Source organism: Lutjanus erythropterus, chromosome 5, assembly GCF_056507025.1.
Source record: "Lutjanus erythropterus isolate fLutEry1 chromosome 5, fLutEry1.hap2, whole genome shotgun sequence".
Classification (NCBI taxonomy): Eukaryota; Metazoa; Chordata; class Actinopteri; order Lutjaniformes; family Lutjanidae; genus Lutjanus; species Lutjanus erythropterus.
The window spans coordinates 35,107,973-35,127,150 of NC_139321.1; the positions used below are offsets into that span (position 1 = coordinate 35,107,973).

The 19,178-nt window shown below is 38.2% G+C and overlaps 1 protein-coding gene across 1 annotated transcript; it reads left to right on the forward strand.

Annotated features, from left to right (window-relative positions):
- Positions 1 to 1,333: 1,333 nt before the first annotated feature.
- Positions 1,334 to 17,001, forward strand: tmem144b (transmembrane protein 144b). The gene is made up of 12 exons (XM_084718462.1): positions 1,334 to 1,507; positions 1,629 to 1,796; positions 3,660 to 3,782; positions 6,874 to 6,973; positions 7,121 to 7,201; positions 8,377 to 8,455; positions 8,701 to 8,780; positions 9,859 to 9,977; positions 10,793 to 10,912; positions 14,109 to 14,206; positions 16,305 to 16,358; positions 16,613 to 17,001. Exons 1-12 carry the CDS (start codon positions 1,417 to 1,419, stop codon positions 16,697 to 16,699), a joined length of 1,200 nt encoding a protein of 399 aa, XP_084574588.1. The 5' UTR covers positions 1,334 to 1,416; the 3' UTR covers positions 16,700 to 17,001.
- Positions 17,002 to 19,178: the final 2,177 nt, after the last annotated feature.

The following is a 19,178-nucleotide window of genomic DNA, read 5'->3' on the forward strand; positions in this document are numbered from 1 at the left end:
TAAATTATAAAGAGTATTAGGAGCAAATGCAAAAAAAGAAGGAAAAAAAATAAAACAGTGTCTAATAGTGAGATAAGTTAAGTACAAAGGTAAGCTAAAACTAGAAAAAGTAGAAAAAGTTGTAATGGCAGTTACACTGAAAGTATATGCTGAGAAGTAATAAAAAGTTATATGTTAAAGTTATATTGCACCAGATAATAAATGTTAGAGTTGCATATGATATGTGATGAAATGTAATACTGAACATGATAAAACGAATGAAAGTACTATTGCCCATGGTAATGAAAAGTAATATTCAGGGGTGGAAGTAACTCATTACAAATACTCAAATTACTGTAATTGAGTAGATTTTTGTGGTACTTGTACTTTTATGAGTAGATTTTCAAGTCAGCACTTTTACTGATGCTTAAGTATGCATTACAAGTCCTAATCTACTTAGTTACCTTTAAAATCATAGTTGAGTACAATATCAATTAATATCCAAACCGTTCATCTGTATTTCAGCAGCCAATAAAGTGATCTAATTACATGAGCACACATTTGGACACTTTAATTGCCGCTAAGAATTTGACCAATTAAAAATGTATTCAGGGATATTTATCAAATAATAATTTTCACATCATTTGATATTGTTTTGTCTGGCAGAGCTGTTTGTTGAATAAGAAAAAATAAAATTAAAATGAGAAAATTGACAAAAAAAAAGAAAAAAGAAAAATGAAAGAAAGAAAATTAGGGGGGAAATTGTTTTGACTGTTTTATTAAATTATTATTGATTGTTAGTGTTTTCAACTATTGGTTAAGGAAAACGCGAAAAATTTGTAACCCCAGTTTGGAGAGGTGACTGTGACATTAACAGTTAAAGGTAACTTGTACCCTGAGTACTTTTTGTGACGAATACTGTGTACTTTTACTTAAATATATTTCTAACACCAGTACTTTTACTTGAGTACAGATTTCCAATGCTCTTTCCACCACTGGTAATACTGCACATCATATTAAAACATAAGAAAAGCATTATTACACACGATAATGAGATTAATTTTGCTCATATTGAAGAAAGTAATTCTGCACAGATTATTGGTATTATTGCTGTCGGTGTCCGATGTTTCAGTTGTCTTTAATGCAGCCTGTAAATTATTAAGGAGAGATCAAAAATAGATTAATGAGGTATTTCAGGCCACGGACGTGACGGAGGCTTTCATATTTAGGCGTTTTTTCTGCCTGTTCTACAGTATTTCTATCGTCGTCGCCATGTTTCCTCTGCAGCCTTTACGCGTCAGATTGATTGATTAGATAATTGATGACACCTGCGGCTGAGCGTCACTCCCCGCCACTGCAGACACACTGAGGGCCTCCGTAGCGAATTTTAACATTTAAGACCTGCTGTATCACAGGAAGCAAATATTAAGTTTTAACATGCTTGAAGCGAAATTCCCTCCTTTGCTTTTATTTGTTAGCGCATTATTGATGGTGAGCTGTCAGAGCAGTGAGCAGGCCGCTGAACACGGTAGGGTAAACTATAATAATCGGTCTGTGGTGATGAATGTGAAGAAGCCTGAGGCTGATGATGGCTGTCCGGAAAAAAATCAACCACATGGATGTTTTGTTTGGCTTTAAAATTCTTCCAGGTGCCAAATGTGATGAAAATGTTGCACCTGGCGAACTGGAAATGTTTGAGTTCACCTTCAACTCCACAAATATGACTCATTTCGCCTACGGAATTACTGCAAACGTGATAGCTGTGCTGTTGTTCGGAAGCAACTTTGTTCCACTCAAAAGAATAGAGACAGGAGATGGTAAGTATGCAAACTTTATTTTCTTCTTATTCTTATTCTTCTTCTCATTCTTGTTCTGAACTTATTATTTTAGACAAAGACTCAACTATTTGGATTTATTTTTAAGACTTTATTAGTGAAAATTGTAAGTGATATTAAAGGGACAGTTCACCCAAAACCTAAAACTTTTTGTTTGGCCTGTAGTGCTGTATATTGTCTTTAATGTAATGGGACAAGGGCTGGGTATCTGTACTCAGTACTTTTAAGGCAGGGCCCTATTTGCCTTCAAGAGACATTTTTCGCCAAAAATGAAATAAGTCTCCCTGGAGCGGCAACTATTCTATTTTCTTCTGAGACTTTTCTGTTTTTTTTTTTTTGTTTGTTTGTTTTTTGGCATCCATAGCAAGCCAAGCAGGAGACACACAACTAGCCACTGTTACAATGTTGAGGCGTTGAGTTGTACACACAAGCTATGATCAGTGGTGGAAAGAGTACTGAAAATGTCTACTCAGACACAAGTGCTGTTACTTTGCTAAAATATTACTTAACTACGAGTAAAAGTACTGGTGTTAGAAATATACTGAAGTAAAAGGTATTTGTTGGAAAAACTACTCAGAGTATTAGTTACTTTTACATGTTAATGTCAGTCACCTCCCCATTAAATATCCATTAATACTTTTTTATTGGTTAGATTATTAACAGCAATTAGTCAATGATTAATCATTTACATCCTTACTCTAAATGTGTGCCACCACAGCATTTTGTTTTGTTTTTTGTTTGTATGTTGTTTGCATGGGCACATTTGTGATCAGATCATCTTATTGGCTGCTGAAATGCAAATGAAAGGTTTGGATATCAACTCAAATTGTACTCAGTTCTCAGCTATTTCATAAGTAACTAAGTAGATTAAATTTTGCAATGCATACTTAAGTACAGACTGGAAAATCTACTCATAAAAGTACCCAAAAAACGACTTAATTACAGTAAGTTGAGTGCTTCCACCCCCGGCTATGATGCAGATTTTAGTTGATGAAATATTAAAAAGAACATTCTTCATTCAGTGTATAGGCTACAAATATGTGTAATTGCGCAATATAAGAGAGAAGAATTATTCATTTTCATTTAATTTTCTGTCAGAGCCACAGGGAACCACTGTAGAGGGGCAAAAGAACTACATGGGGCTCCAGGTTGCACCCTGCAGGTTGCTGCACCCTGCTTTAACGTATTGATCCATATCAAAACTTCTCTAGTCAAACCAGCATCCCATCCTTTTGGTGCCCAGATCTAGATCTATTTGTATGGTTTTGTTCACAGTTAATCACCACAAGCATACTTCACAAAGAAAAATCTTTGAAAAAAAGCTATTGTTATGTAAATGTAAAACATGACACCCAGCCCTAAATATGACTAGATGGCACTCAGCTTGTGGTGTTCAACATACCAAAAAATACATTTGAAAAACTTAGCAGCAATGTTTCTTTCCAGAAATCATGACTCAGTTCCTGGAGATAATCCATGCACCTTGTTGCCAGCAGATTCATGTAGGACCTACTTTCTTTCTAGGAGAATCTGCAAAATTACTTTCTTTCTGCAGCAGGATTTTAAAGAAAGTAAGTCCCTGTATGAAGCTGCTCACAAGGTCTGTGGATTATCTTGACTCACTGGGTCATAATATCTGGAAAGAGACATGGATACTGAGTCTTTCAAATGTATTTTTTGGATGCTTTTAGTCCCATTATATTCAAGAGAATGTCTACCTCCAAAGCTATTTAGATGGACAAATAAGACTTCAGGTAAGGGTGAAAATATGTATTTTAAATCTGAGGGTGAATTGTCCCTTTAAAAACATTGATGGCCTGTATTAAAATCTGTGTCTACTTACAGGTATGTTTTTTCAGTGGGTAAACTGTGCAGCGATATGGGTTGTATCTATGATTGGAGACGTGATGCTTCGGTCGCCCAAATTCCACCCCTTTGCAATGCTTGGAGGTGTCATCTGGGCTACAGGTATTGGCTCATGAAAGCAAAACTTCAACCTCAGATAAATCATTCATGTTTTTCATGTGGTCGAGTGCAGTTTGATCTCATGGTATCAGTGGTGGAAGAAGTTGTCAGATGCTTTACACCACACTGTGAAAATACTGTAGGAGTAAATGTACTGCATTCAAAACCTTACTTAAGTAAAAGTATGTCAGTAAAGCAAATTCTGCTTACAGTATGAAAAGTAAAAGTACTACTGTTTTAAAATAGTCTTGGTCAGTTTTTGGATTAATATTACTGCTGCATTAGTGTTTGTGTTGCATTTTACTGCTGTATATGTTTAAGGCTGTGCTCATTTTTAAGTATTGTATATACTGTTGGGCAGTTTAATCTACAGAAATGCATCATATTCTATGACAGTGTTTCCCCTATAGTGTATTTGGCAGGGCGCCCCACCCTCCCAACAGACGCCCCTGCCCTGCCAACGGGACGCCCACACAGAAATTCAAGTTGTAGCACCAGTACAGACACACCCACCCACACTCAGAGAGCGGAGGAGAGAGAGTTTCCGACCATTAAGGTAAAAAAAACACCAACAAACAAACAAAAATTGTAAATGGACGACCGGAGGTTCCCCAACTGTTCGCAAAAATATCTGTGTTTTTTTAAATGAACCATACGTGGTGAGGCGGGAAGCACAGGTAGCTCTGCGGCCAGTGTTAGCCAAAATGAGAGCATCTCTCCCAGACCCGACCACAGCGTTTGTCAATCTCCTGCCCCTGTTAACGTCGCCACGACTAGACCCAAACACACCTGTTCAGCCCTCCAACCGAAGCACGCAGTAAAAAGCTGCAGAAGGGTCACCACCGTCAGTCTGGCTTTGATCCAACATGGCTGTCAGACTGTAGATACTCCGCATGGCTGTACAAGAGCGAACTTGGTGAGTGAATTGATTAATGAAGATGGATTGATGGATGGATGGATGGATGGATGGATGGATGGATGGATGGATGGATGGATGGATGGATGGCGCCAGAATTTTAATTTTGAGTGGGCCACGGTAACTTCTGTTGGGCTTTTTAATTACAAAAGTTAACACTGTTTCCAACTGGTAATCTCACTTTAACAAAATCATACTGTGGATGGCGACGAGCACTTCCAGTTGATTATGACACTTTTATAATCTTTTGAACAGTTTCAGTCTGCAGTTTATATTTATTTCAAATGGCACAGGATATCTCCTTATCTATGTTTTCACTATGGATCATGTAGATCAGTATATCAGTTCATTAAGAAAACTGTCATTTTATTCCTTTTAATGCATTTTCATTTGATCTGGCTGGATTACTCTTTAAATTGATTGTAAGGAGAGAGAGAGAAACGAAGCGATCAGAATAATGGGTGAGCTACAATGACTTTTCACGGTAATGGGGTCCTTTGGCGAGAGGGTCCACGCTCATTCCAGCCAAGGCACCACCAACCCCCCCCCACCCCCCTCGCCCTGCCAAAGCAAAAAAGCTAGGGGGAAACACTGTATGAGATGATATTTTGGTAGCATTCCTGTCCTGTGTGAACCACAGATATCTAAAATGTCAACTTTTCATGCTGTCAGAAAAACAGCTCTGTTTTCAGCTTTGTGGCAGTGCATTTTTTAATAATGGAATAGAATGATGAATAGAAAAGAAAGATGAGACTTCTCTTGACCAAAGGAACACTTAATCCTTCAGTTTATCACAAGCCTTCACGTTCAAAATCGCCAAATTTGGAGATGCATGCTTTTTACTGGAAGGAAGGGTATGAAAAATCTTAATCTGAAAAGTATCTAGTAACTAAAGTCATCAGACAACTGTGGTTAATTACAGAGTAGAATATTTGCCTCTGATATTTAGTGAAGTACAATTAAAGTTTAAAGAGGCAGTCTGCTTCAGTCCATCTTAAAATGTTGGTACTTTTCCTGTGAAAGATGAGACTAACTTTGAAAACCAATTGTCCCAACATATTTGCTATATTAATACTACAAGATGCTCTTTACTTTAGCACTGTTGACAGTGCACTATTTTGGCCTAAAAATACTTGTCTGTCTGTGTCAGAAATTATACAATGAAAGCATGTACCAATAGCTGACTTGGAAAGCTCCTGACAGTTTAGAATTTAAAAGCCATCAGTACCACATTGTATTCACTTTTCCCAGCTTTAAGTTGTTCCTTTTTGTTGTGATATTGTGGGGCAGTCCAAAGAGTGTAGATAGTGTGCACATCCAACTTCAGTGGTTTGATGTGCAGGAAGAAGCAGCATACAAAAGAAAGGAAATCATCAGAGGCAATGATTAATATACAGTATTTGTTGGGGAGACCTCCTGTGTGCAGTATGTACAGATACATATAAGCTTCTGTAGTGTTCTGATATCTTTTTTTTCCCTTCAGATTCTGATACCTTTTTAATTTGCTATCATTTTTGTATGACCTGACTCAGGTAGAACCCTGAACATTAATAAATACATAGAGAGAATGTATGCCATAGAACACGATCTCACCATCCTGCGGGGAAACAGGAGTGTGCGGGTCTACGATCAGTGTTTACGCTTGCATACCAATTCCAGCATTTTAGGCAGTCTCAGAGGTATTTTCTGATATCTATCACAGGATCTCTTTCCATAACATTTTTAAGTACATTTTGTTTTGCAGTTTTGTACATGATTTTAATCAGCACAGTATGAAATGGTGATGTACCTTTTGTTCAGAGCCAACAAATTTATTCTCTGCACCTGACATAAATCTTTACATTTGGACTTTATGGACTACAGACAAGAATCAATCCAATTATTTGGAAAACTGTTGTCCCCACATTGTGTCAAAACCTACAATACTGACATTTTGGGTAGAAACAAATGTACAAAGAAGCTCATTTAGCCTAATGTTAAAACTTTGAACTACTTCTTCCATGTTTTGGAATCCCTAAAACCTTTTGTGCTCTGCAGTTTATGTCACTGCTGACTCTCTTGTTGGACAGTTAGTAGACAGTCATTTGTCATTAGCTTCATCGAAAGGAAAAAACAAGTGGGATGTTCACACTATCTGTGAGACATGCATGTTAACTTTTTCTACCATTTCATCTACAGGGAATATAACAGCCGTTCCAATTATTAAAACGATCGGCCTCGGTCTTGGGATTTTAATTTGGGGATCATCCAGTTTGTTGATTGGCTGGGCCACTTCAAGGTGAGTACGAGTAAATTCTGGAGAATTTAAACCAGTGAAGGCAATTGTTGGGTCCTGTATAATAACAGATGCCACCTCATGCCATCAGCAGATTTTCTTAATTAAGCAATTTATTCAAAGGAAACTGAGTGTGACTGTTTTTCACAGATTTGGCTGGTTTGGCATTGCTGCTCAGGATGTTTCCAGGCCGATATTAAACTATTGTGGAGCTGGGCTGTGTCTGCTCAGGTAAACTTTGAGAGTAAATTCTCCCACTGTCAAGTTCTAATTTAAAGTCCCTGTGCAATTTCCCAACTTAAAAGGATGGAGATATCAACTCAGAGGAGCAGGAGGAGTTCTTTAGTAAACTCTCACCTGAACTGGCAAAACAATTTCGAGATGTGTTCTCCAATACTGCATCCAGAGCCTTCAGCACTGTAAAAGACCAGCCGAGCCTCATAGTGGAAAGTGGTCTTCAAGAGCTGCCAGTGATAATGATGCTTCTTGAGGTTACATCTAACACTGGACCAAAAATTAATTGACATTGACGCTAATTGATTTAGTCTCAGACACCAATTATATAACCCACAAGGCTGCAAGCAGGCTGAATCTCAGAAATGAAGAAATCGCACTCGTCGTCCATGGAGTTGGAGGAATGAAGGTCCATGTGGAGACGAGGCGATATCTCCTAAAAGCCCCCAAAGATCCCCAAAGGCACCCTCAAACCACATCAATTAACCAACATCGCAGACATCCACAAGCATGTGACACCAAAGCAGCTCCATAAATTCTTCCCGCATGTTCTGTTAAATGAACTAAATGGACTAAGTGAACTAAATGAACTGAATCACTGCATCTTCAAATAAAAGAAGGGAGAAAAAGGAAAAACTGTTTGATCAGTTGCATGGAATCCAGTCAACTCTGAGTTTATCTCCATCCTTTCAAGTTCGGAAATTGCACAGGGACTTTAAATTAGAACTTGACAGTGAAATACCGGCTGCCCCTCTGCTTTTGTTGATGTTTCCAGTTGCACAGGTCCAGTGTGAGTTTCAGTCAGGCCACCACCAGCCCCTCACTCTAGTGACGTCTTCACCGCCACTGTTACTGTTCCCTCCTGCTCTGAGGCTGTGCACCACCTTTAAGGGTCCGGCTGCGCATGGGGCAATAGTGCAGTTGTTCCTCCTTGAATATTTTATTTGTCATCCATGTGGAAGTGGACTCTTGTGACTCATTCATTTCCTTTTATTTGTCAGCTCAGTCATTTTAATTTATGCTTTATTTCATCCTTTAGCCTCCATGATTATGGGAACCATAGTTTGACTTGACTCCCACCTTCTTGTCAGTTCAGTACTTGAATTTTGGAACTTCTTCAAGAACAAAAAACAAAGCTTTGTTTGGATGACAAATATGACTGTTTGTTCCAGTGGCCTGATCTTTTTCTTTGTGAGGACAGATGTAGAACTGCATCCTATCTCAGAATCAATTCCTTTACTCATTGACAGGGTGAGTACACTGATTGTTTTTTTTATTTTATTCACCTCTTTTGAGAAGTCATTCCTAATGTCACGCTTAAAGCAAATGTGTATTTACTGATATTCTCTCAAGGAGAATCTGAAGGACAGTCAATTCTTTAGACATGGTTTCTCAAAGTGATATGTGATGATGCTGTCTTGTTTATTGTGTTCTGAAGATGTCATTATTTTGAAAGACAACATGACTCCATATTAGAATGCTGTTCCTTTCTGCAGAGAGCAAATTCAGGCAGCTTTGGACCACGTTCCTCAGAGTTCTGGATAGATGCCATCGGACCAAGGCCCCGGCGGCTCATGTAAGCTCAACTCGTTGGCAGTCAGCAAGCTGCATGCACAAATATTGTACTTTCAAGCTAAAAGCACAGACAAGATATGGTTTATGAAACATTGATTTTAATTAAATTATCACTATAAATGTTCCTCAAGGATAGAATAAAGACAAATTTAAATATTTTAAGTGAAGCCCCAGGCTTTCACCAGAGGCTTTAGTTATTTAATGTACAGCTGCTGGCCATATTCATTTTGAATGCAACATTGTTTGTGTCTTGGCAAGTGCTTTATGTTGAGGTGGTGCACAGGCAGCTTTCCTTGTAATTATGTCTTAAAAGGGGTTTCGTAATTAAGACAACTCTTTGATCCCTGTGGGGAAATGTGCTGCAGAAGCAAAATTATACAGTAAGCACTCAATGAAACAACACAAAGAAACTGCAGAACTCATTTAACAAGTGCATCAAAATAATGCTGCAACTACTGATAGACAATGAAAGGACAAGGGAGTATAGCATCAATAGTTTGAGTAATACAAAATCCTCAATAAGTAGTTTGAAATTGTTTGCTAATTGGGCTGCACAATGTACACAAAATATATATTGCAATTATTTTTATAGATAAAACAATAATGAATAGAGGGAATGATCATTTTTGCACTACAATTTCCATTTTCAGTGGAGAAAAAAAAAAATTAATATCGTGAAGATTTGACATTTTGACATTTGTTGGAGTCTGTACCAAACAAACATGTTTTCTTACATCTGAAGGACAAGATTTGTAGGCCAGGGCATCTGTGCAGCACTGCAGTACTTCATTTTAATGCTGCTTTGTCACACTTTTCCTTTATGAAAAAAATACTGCTTCTGTGATTTGGATATTGCACTTGGCTATATTGTGATTTCATTAGTACTGTGCAGCTTTTTGGGCTAAAGATGAAATGTTAGAGGTGTACAAGCGTACACATCCCAGTGAAGCATGCAAATTCAATCCATTTTCATCTGCCTTGTATGCAATGCTTAATTTAGTTTTATAAATTCAACAGTATGTCAGTATAGATGTAAAATCAATCCATCATGCACTTTCTCTGTCGCCTCATCCTTTCAGTGGCTGCCTGCTTGCTGTTGTGTCTGGCCTGATGTACGGCTCCTCCTTTGTACCCATCCTCTACATTAAGAGCCATTCATTGTCCCATGACAGCATGTTCCGTGGAGCCAGTGTCTATGGTATGTTTTCCATCTTTGATACCTGCCTTTACTTTGGACCTTTCAAACTACTGTCAATCAGTGCACTGAAATAGTGTTGTCATTTCCTGGTCTTAAAGGCTGCATTGCAGTGAAGTGATGTCATTTTCTGAACTTAACAGGGCCCCGTTTCCCAGAGCCTTCATAGCGCTACATGCATTGTAGCCATTGCATTTTAAGGTCTCCCAGGCTGTTTCCCAGAGTTGGGAAACAGCCCGTAAGCTTAAGGGAGACCTTAAGCTCTGGGAAATGGGGCCCTGACTGTTCTAGCTGTTGTGTTGTTTATTTTTACCCTCTCAGTCATTATATCCTCTTTACTGATGATTATTTATCAAAATAATTTTGTAGATTTGTAGATTTAAGGTTGTACTAATTCTGACTACTTTATATACTGTTAAGTTGTTTAATCAACAGAAATATCAATGTAAAAAATGTGTTTTATAAACCATATCACCCAGCCCTACAATCAATATACCAAGACAAAATGGAATAAACACTAAAACATCCTCTCAGGTTTAAGATTGTACCACACTATTGGTCTATAAATAACACTGGAACCTACAGGGAGTCAGTTTTAATATCCAGCTCTCTGAGAGACTCCTTAAATTGACTGCCAGAGGGTTAGCTTATTTATTTGACGATAAAATGTCTTGCTGCTCTTTGGTATCACCTTAGCTCTAACCTTGATAATTACTGAACTCTCAATGTGATGCTATATTGATTTTTAGCTTTTTTACTGCAAACCTACTGGGATAAACACATGATTTAATACTTCCATTTTTTTAACTACTTCACAGAGCTAGACTATGTTTATGCAGAGTGCTCTGGCATTTTTGTTGCAAGCACAGTCTACTTTGCCATCTACTGTGCTGCCATGAACAACAGACCCAGGATCTACTCCAGAGCCATCCTACCAGGTAATACACAGTTAATTAGACACATGTTTTGTGAAATGGCCATTAATTTTGAAACATACATATTAATTGACAGGTAAATTGCTTGACATCAAGTCAGTGCTTTATTTAGGTGCTCCTGTATAAGATGAATCCTAAAATAAGTCTGTGGTCTCTAAAGAGCACTGCAAAACTTTACCTCTCAGTCAGTCATTATTTGCCCAACTTGAGTTTTATTTTCATAAAATACCTGGGGAAAAAGTGAAATAATCTGCCTGTGCAATATTTCGCTTTCATTTCCAATGCAAATCAATTTGTTTATTTTATAGCAGCAATCTACTGACTTTTTTGTCTTGTTTCATGATGGGCAATAACAAGTTGATCAAGTTGATTACTATTATAAAAACATTGAAATTGTCTGTATGCTCAGAAAATATGGACATATTTACAGACAAAAATGACCTGATGAGATAAATATTTTAGTCAGTGATATGTTAGTCAAAGAAATGTTTTGTCAGTGTGCTATATGCCAAATTCTGGATACTTCTATCTATTCAGGCCACTGAAAATCAATCCAGTGAAATGGTCTCAAAAAAGGAAATCTGCTCAAAATTCATGTCCAAATTCAGACTCATAATTTTAAAGGGCCAAAAGCTAAAAAGGTTAAGAACCACGTGTCTACACAAACCATGAGCTGCTGCCTGAGAATTGGTCTCTGCTCTAATGTTCCGCTCAGACAGGGAGACTGAAAGCTACGGGTCCTCGCTAAAGTTTGACACCATTTTCCACCAGCTGGTTTATTTCTGTGAACCACTGAGCTGTCATGCACAAGGGGCCAGCAGACTGTCTAATAATAGCTCCAGTTTGACTCAGACAGAGGTCAAGACAGGACAGGAAGAATCAGAGGAAATACAGCAACTTCCTTTGCCAAGCTGCATGTCAACACATCCACACAGAGATGGTTGGACATGTTGATTCAGGCAAAACTGCACATGTACACATTCATGTGAAAGTCCGGTTAGTGTTGTAGTAGTGTTGTCAATCAATTCCCCAGTGGGTGCTATATTGACCAAGAAAGCAGAGTTCTCCTGCTGCAAAATGTTTTTCTTCCTGCATCCAGTGATGTCACTGGATACAAGGAAAAGAACTTAAGACAATTTCAGTTTGGATTTCTAGTCAACACCTCTTGGTAGTGCTTACTGGCAGCAACTCAGTACAGCTGCAAAAGGATACCTTGTGCATCAGTATAGCTGTTTTCACATATGCACTCTGAACTATGTCCTGAGAATCAGGTGGATACGTCATCTGAATGTGCCCTTTTACGCAGGCAGCAGGCACTAGGAATTGTCTGCCTCACATACGTAAGAAATAATCTGTATGGTTTAGGTGAGGGGTGGCACCTGTAGAGCAAGGAGGAAGATTAATCACCTGTAATAATGACTGTTTTTGCACTGATGGAGAGTCTTGAAATTAACAAATGGTAAAAGAGGAAGGATTATAGATGCAAAGATCAGATTAGATTCTGAACGGGCAGCAAATTTTATTTATCTTTTATTTTATAAATAATTGCTGCCTGGCAGGAGAGATGCTGTGGTGTGTTGTTTTTCTGATTGTATTCTGTTTTCACCTCAGATATTGGAGAAAGGCATTAAGAGCTCAAACTATTAGACCCATGTAAGCTGACGCTGATTGGCAGTCTGTATAAAAACAAAAAATCAGTTGCTTCGGAGGCGACCAGCTGCACACTGAGCAGCATCAACCCACCAATCCACTCACTCTTTCCGGACAGTGAGCTGCTGTAGTCACACATGCAGCTCACTCAGGCTTAAAACAGGGAGCTGGCAGGGTTAAGTCTGGGACAAAAAATGTGGACATTGGTGTTCGTTCGAACAGCTCGTCGGGGGTGTTTTTAGATAAATGCAGTTGCCATGCAGGTGTGAAAGAGTTTGAGACAGTTGAGATACATATATATCCTTTATTTAACCAGGTAAAAGCCTCACTGAGATTAAAAACCTCTTTCAAGAGTGACCTGGCCAAGAGGGCAGAATAAAACATTGTTGCAAGTTGCAACAATACAAACTGACAAATACTGTCACACAAAAACTGAAACATACAAAAAGTGAAACCACAGTATCTGATTAATATGGAATACAAGGTCAAGAACAAAACAATTATGATGCAGGTACGATTTCTGAAATGATTTTGGTAAAAATTTAGGAACAATCACATTGACCAACGGAGGTGTTTCCTCAGTTCTTTAAAATCAACTTGAATTCCTGCAAAGTGATCAGTTCTGCCAATTTCAGATGCATCTGTAAATTATTCCAGGATGAATGAATGAATATTTTTTGTCCGGTTCTGTTCTCACTCTTGGAACCAGAATTTGTAGAATATTATGAGAGTAAAGGGCATATTGATTTTGGTGTATACACTTGTATGTAGACATAAGAAGGAGCCAGGTCAAGCAAACAAGCAAGCACATGAACCAACCAGTGCAAGAGCCTGCAGACATATAGAGATGGCCATTTAGCAGTGGCATACAGAGTAAAATGGTTTATGCAGTTTCCACAGGCAGTAATAAAACACAAAGCACAGTGATACAGTGTCTTCTCTCTTCTCTCTAATATTTAGGCACTGGTCAGGTGCTCTCATAAAAAGCAAATCACTATAATCCAGCAGAGGCACTAAAGTTGAGACAGCGGTGTGTAACCAAGCACGTGTCAGTGGTGGGTCGGGGATAAGAATGGGTTGGATGCTCACAGTGTCTTATAGTGCTGCTAATGAGTTATTGTTGGCATGAATAAGGGGTGGTGACACGTTTATATTTGACAAGTTGGAATGACAATGGGCTGGACAGCACAGCTCCTCAAGCAGAAAAACTCAACCTTTGTCAGTACAGCACGTGCTGAGGATTTTATTGCTTTGACTGACTACATGTACCACCAACACATAAAAAGTGCCAAATTAACCCTTTAATTTCAAGGCACCTTAGGGGGCTTGGCCACCTTGTCCACATATGTTCATTACTTACTGAAAATGAAAGAGATACTTGTCTGCATCTCCAATTTGTGACCCAGTTGTGTGCATACCCACATTAATAGATACCTACATTACACTTGGCCTACATGGCCCCATTGTGTTTTTCTGCTGAATCTGTAATCTCTACTTGCTTGCCTGCTGTGTATTTCACTCAAGGACAACTCTCATCTTTTTGTTCCAGGTCTATTGTCTGGATTGATGTGGTCGCTGGCTACATACTGCTGGTTTTTTGCCAATAACTACCTGAGCGCAGTCATTACCTTTCCTATTGTCAGCGCAGTAAGTACATCATGTCCTCAAAGCTGAGTGAGAGGTCACTGGAAATGATTACCGTTTGTTAGCCCCCACTTGAACTGTCAGACTGCCCTAGTGCTTATTCAGATTCTTGTTTTGTGGAAGTGAAGAACAAAAAGTCAGTGATTTTGCATTTTTTACATACCTCAATATGTCTGTATTGCCTGAAACTGAGATTTTTTGGTGGGTGGTCCTATAGGGAGGTAATTCTAATGGGAGTCTACACATTATGTTGTTGGTCTGATGGTGGGGCAGCAAAAAAGGTCAAAGGACAAAAAAAAATTAGGATCATTACCTGGAGACCACAGAAAATTACTTTTCACTATAGGTTTTCAAAAATACTGGTCAGGGGAAATTTTGACCCAAATGAAAGGTGACAGGTCGCCAAAACTCATCAATAGTAGTTTTCTGGGGCCAGTTTTAATGGCAGCTTTGCCAGTAGTTGTTGACATATCCAGCCCCAGACTTGATGATGGATAGACCTGCTGTTCCTGGGCCCTGTTATGTGTACTTTTATCCTTCTTCATGAAAACTTGACAGCATGAATTAAAAGAATTCTTTATTAATCCCACAACAGGGAAACTTGCAGTATTACAGCAGCAATTTAGATAGCACAGTAGAATAGAATAAACCTAATTATTCCCAAGGAAAAATTGTCTTGGGCACAGTGCAACAGACGTTGCTTCATGTAAAAAACATCCAACATAAGAATACAATGCTGCAGTCATAATGTATGAAGCATCATAAGACAGACAACATAGGTAGCTTTAGAAGAGAACCGAAAGAATCAAAATGCAAAAGTGCATATTAATTTGTGCTGGGCTAAAGTGGTGAGTGCTAAAGTACTTGTATTTATTGCATGTTGCTCTATTGCACCAAGGTTAACATTAAAATTTAGCAGCTTAATGGAGGTTGTCACAAATGATAGCTTCAAGCTGTTTGATTTGCACTTTGCCATTATAGTCCTCCTCCTGGCAAGAGATCATCTTCAGAGAAGAGGGGGTGTTCAGGGTCAGCAGTGATTTTTGTTGCTGCTTGTTTCACAACTAGTGTCTATAAAGACTCATATTCTTTCATCCGTATTCACTTCATGAAAGAACAAAAGTCCAGTAACAAGGTGCATCAATACAAAGCTATAAAAAAGATATAAACAAGAGAAAAGAAAATGATTAGAATGGTATAAACGGGAAACAGATTCAACATTTACACCATTGTAGTAGTAAATATTGATGGTGCAAGAGTATGACTTGATATTACACCTGAGTGGAATATTGATAGTGCACAGTTGGTTTACATTAATATTGCAGTGAATTTGTCAGCTTGAATGCAGTTGGATGTAGCATGTAGTTTAGTTCTAACACTGTTGGTCATTGACTGTAATTAACATGGCTGCTTCTATAGGCTCCACACAGGGCTTTAGATGTTTGACATGTTATTCTAATTCAGGCATGTCAAAAATGTTCCATGAAGGGCCATGTGGCTGCAGGTTTTCATTCCTACCAAGCTGGAGCACACCAGGCTCCACTCATTTAATCAACTGATTTCAGTCTTCAAACAGGTGATCAGTCGAATCAGGTGTGCTGTAGACTGGTTAGAACAAAAACCTGTAGCCACTCGAGCCTTTATGGAATAATTTGGACATGCCTGTTATAATTCCTCATGAGAGCAGTGCAAATAGTCACATGTTATGGCCCAGTAAAATTTATCTTAGCCTATTCATTAAAATGGGCTTAAGGAAAAATATTAATGCTTGTTTAGACAGAATAAACAGAGCCTACACTATGTAAATTATCAGTGAATGTACAGTCGCATGAATATGTATGTACAGCATAACAAACTGTCACAGATGATGCACCATCACTGCTACAGGTACAGTCACACAAATTCATTTTTGGCTCTTAGAGTTGGTGCTCACCAGTGTTTTTTTTTTTTTAAAAAAGAAGAATCTTATCATAGTGTGTGATTCTCAAAACCCCTCTTTTGCAAGACCTTCAGTCCTACCTAAAACTTCCAACCAGATGGCAACCAGATTAAAGTCAATTATTTGAATCATTGCTCAAAGAGTTTGGTTTCTTCTCTGTAGGGATACGGTCTGGTTGCAGCACTGTGGGGTTCCTTGGTGTTCAGAGAGGTTAAGGTAAGAACACAACAGTGATCATGATCAATCTACTTACAGCTCAAACACATGCCGTGCTCACCTAGTACCAGTTTACCAAGGAGAGCATGTCTTTAGACATCATCCAACTGAGGGCTCACTCACCAGCATATAGCATTGACTCTGAATATGAAATGTTTTTCAAGCTTTGCTGATTAAATTCCAAGTCAAAATAACATAGCAGAAAACAAATATTCTGAGTAGAGCTGAACTGAAACGAGTTTTATTCCTCTCAGGGATTGACCAACTGCTTCATCTTCTTCTTGGCCACCTGTGTCGTGCTGACCGGCTCCCTGCTGACTGCCATCTCAAAGCTCGAATAGTACAAAAAACATCTGGTGATTGCCATATCTTCATTATATACACACTCCAGTCCTCCAAATGTCTTAGAAAAGAATGTCCTTGGTTTTATAAAGCACTTTGAATCCCATTGAAATAAACCAGAATGCATGGACTGAATGTAAAGCTTGCATACATTTGGACAATGTCATGTTTAACCAGCAGATATTATCTTGTGAACCAACATTTGGCAGCATGTCTTACAAGAATGACACCTCCTTTCTGTCTGGTTCAAAGGGGAAGTTTGCTGTCACACTACATATTTGTTATAGAAAATATATTTGTTGTTAATGTATTTTGTCACCTGTCCTTTGTTTGGTTTCTGCAGTATTTTTAACACTCAAAAGCTGTTGTTTCAGAGGGACTGTCACACTGAGATAGTCAGGTGTTTAGGGCCGCAACCATTGCAGGAACCTATCACCTACCTATCACAGGAACAGTGTGACTGTCTTTCTTCCTCGTTCCGTGATCACAGTTGTCTTGATGCCCCGCCCACACTGCCCCAGCTGATTTCACTGTTGTGTCCTCTGGTGTCTAAAAACAGTACTGACAGGAAAGAGGCAGTGTCTTTTGTTGAGATAGTCATTGGGCAACATCAAATTAAATGCTGCACACATAACCAGAGGTTGGTTAGATTTCAAGTTCAGTATGAACCACTGGAAATCCCAGCAATTGAAATGCTAACTAGCATGAGAAAGGGATTGTGCAGACTTTTTTGTTTGTTTGTTTTTTATTCAATATAATCCACATACCTTGTTAGCATTGACAGAAGTATTGACACATATAAAGTTACTTTGATCAGCACCCTTAAAAGTAGAATCACCAGGATTTGTCCAAGCTGTTGGTATATGCACCAGAAAGATAGCTCATTGTTGTCTCATTCTCAGGACGTCAAATATCGATGTTTTGGGTTGGTAAAGTGTCAGAAACACATCAAAATAATGAGAAGTACAGGCAGAGGGTAGGGTCTCTGCAGATACAGACATCTACACACACTTCTAGTGGGTCATAAGTGATGATTGGAGTGGATTATGTTTTCTGAGTTTATAATTTTTTTTCTTCAAGTGTTACATATTATGCCTTGAATGTTACGCTACAGTTCTCCAGTTTACACTCTTATCATAAACAGTCTCAGGTCTGCAAACAGCGAGGTGATCAGTCCGATAATGAGAAACTTCATCAAAATGACTTAGTATGTCAGAATGATTAAATATCTCAAAATATGATAAACGTCTTCAAAATAATGAGAAAAAGACTATAGTATCTCAAAATGAGTTGGTATCTTAGAATGAGAAACTTTCTCAAAATAATGACTTGGTATCTCAGAATGGCTTAGTATCTTAAAATGAGGATTCATCATTTCAAAATAATTACAAACCTGCTCAAAAATGGCTTTAGCATCTCAAAATGATTCAATATCTCAGAATGAGAAACTGACTGACTTAGTATCTTAAAATGAGTTAGTATCTCAGTAAGAAATGTCCTCATAACTGAACTCAATAATGAAATAACTCTAATAGCTCAGTACTTTAAAATACTACCTTATTTTGTGTTACTTGTATCTAAAAAGTAATATATAGTATATAAAATAAAATCAACCATAATCCTTAAATTCTATACATTATTTCTGTGGACTTATAATCACTGTTAATCGTCATGGTAACTCAGATTAGCTAGAAAGCACAGTCGGAGTTTGTTCAAATTAAAAAAAACATTTCAGCTAAAATTTATATCTGCAATACTTTCTACCCAGCTTGCCAGTTCTAAAATTATTGAAAATTATTAAAATTATTCTGGCTGTGGTTGGTTATATTATGTTAGTAATGTAGCTAACACGTGTTTGTATTCGTTCACATATGAACAATGTGAATGATTTGGTGTTTTTTTTGAATTTTTAGGGCCAGCCCTGAAGATCACACACATCTATTCATACTACACTGACAGCTGTTTGTGTATCACTGTTTTGCTGTCAGTGAGTTTTTGTTTTTCTACCTCCTGCTATCAAAACATATTTGATACTGACACATACCTGCATACTTGTGCTCCCACAAACATTTCCTATTCATTTGCTCATAGAAATCTGGCATATCTCTGTCAGCACTGGTTGTTTTCTCACAGTTCACAGCCTTGTGCTCGTCTTCCCCTCAGAGAGCTTGGTTTGTGGGGAGCCATGTGACATTAAAGCAGTGTGGCTCTGGCTGATTTGGATGATACATATGGGAGCACATAGATGATAGCGCTGTGTTGACAGGAGCGTCCTTTCTGAATAAATACATGAGATTTATTAAATCATGTAGGAGGTGGAGGTTGTGTTAATGAGGTTATGTGTTTCATAACTAGTCAATTAAAAGACTGACTATATCAAACACAATATGGAAAAAAAAAAATTAGATATTTAAAACGTTGAATACAGCACTTTGAAAACCTGAACTTGGACCTCAGTTTGACAGACAAATGTAGAGA

Excerpts from the sequence above, each read along its gene's own strand:
- tmem144b (XM_084718462.1), top strand. The coding sequence starts at position 1,417 with ATGCTTGAAGCGAAATTCCCTCCTTTGCTTTTATTTGTTAGCGCATTA. Across the intron at positions 3,783-6,873 it reads AGGTGTCATCTGGGCTACAG|GGAATATAACAGCCGTTCCA; the intron begins GTATTGGCTCAT and ends TTTCATCTACAG. Across the intron at positions 6,974-7,120 it reads ATTGGCTGGGCCACTTCAAG|ATTTGGCTGGTTTGGCATTG; the intron begins GTGAGTACGAGT and ends TGTTTTTCACAG.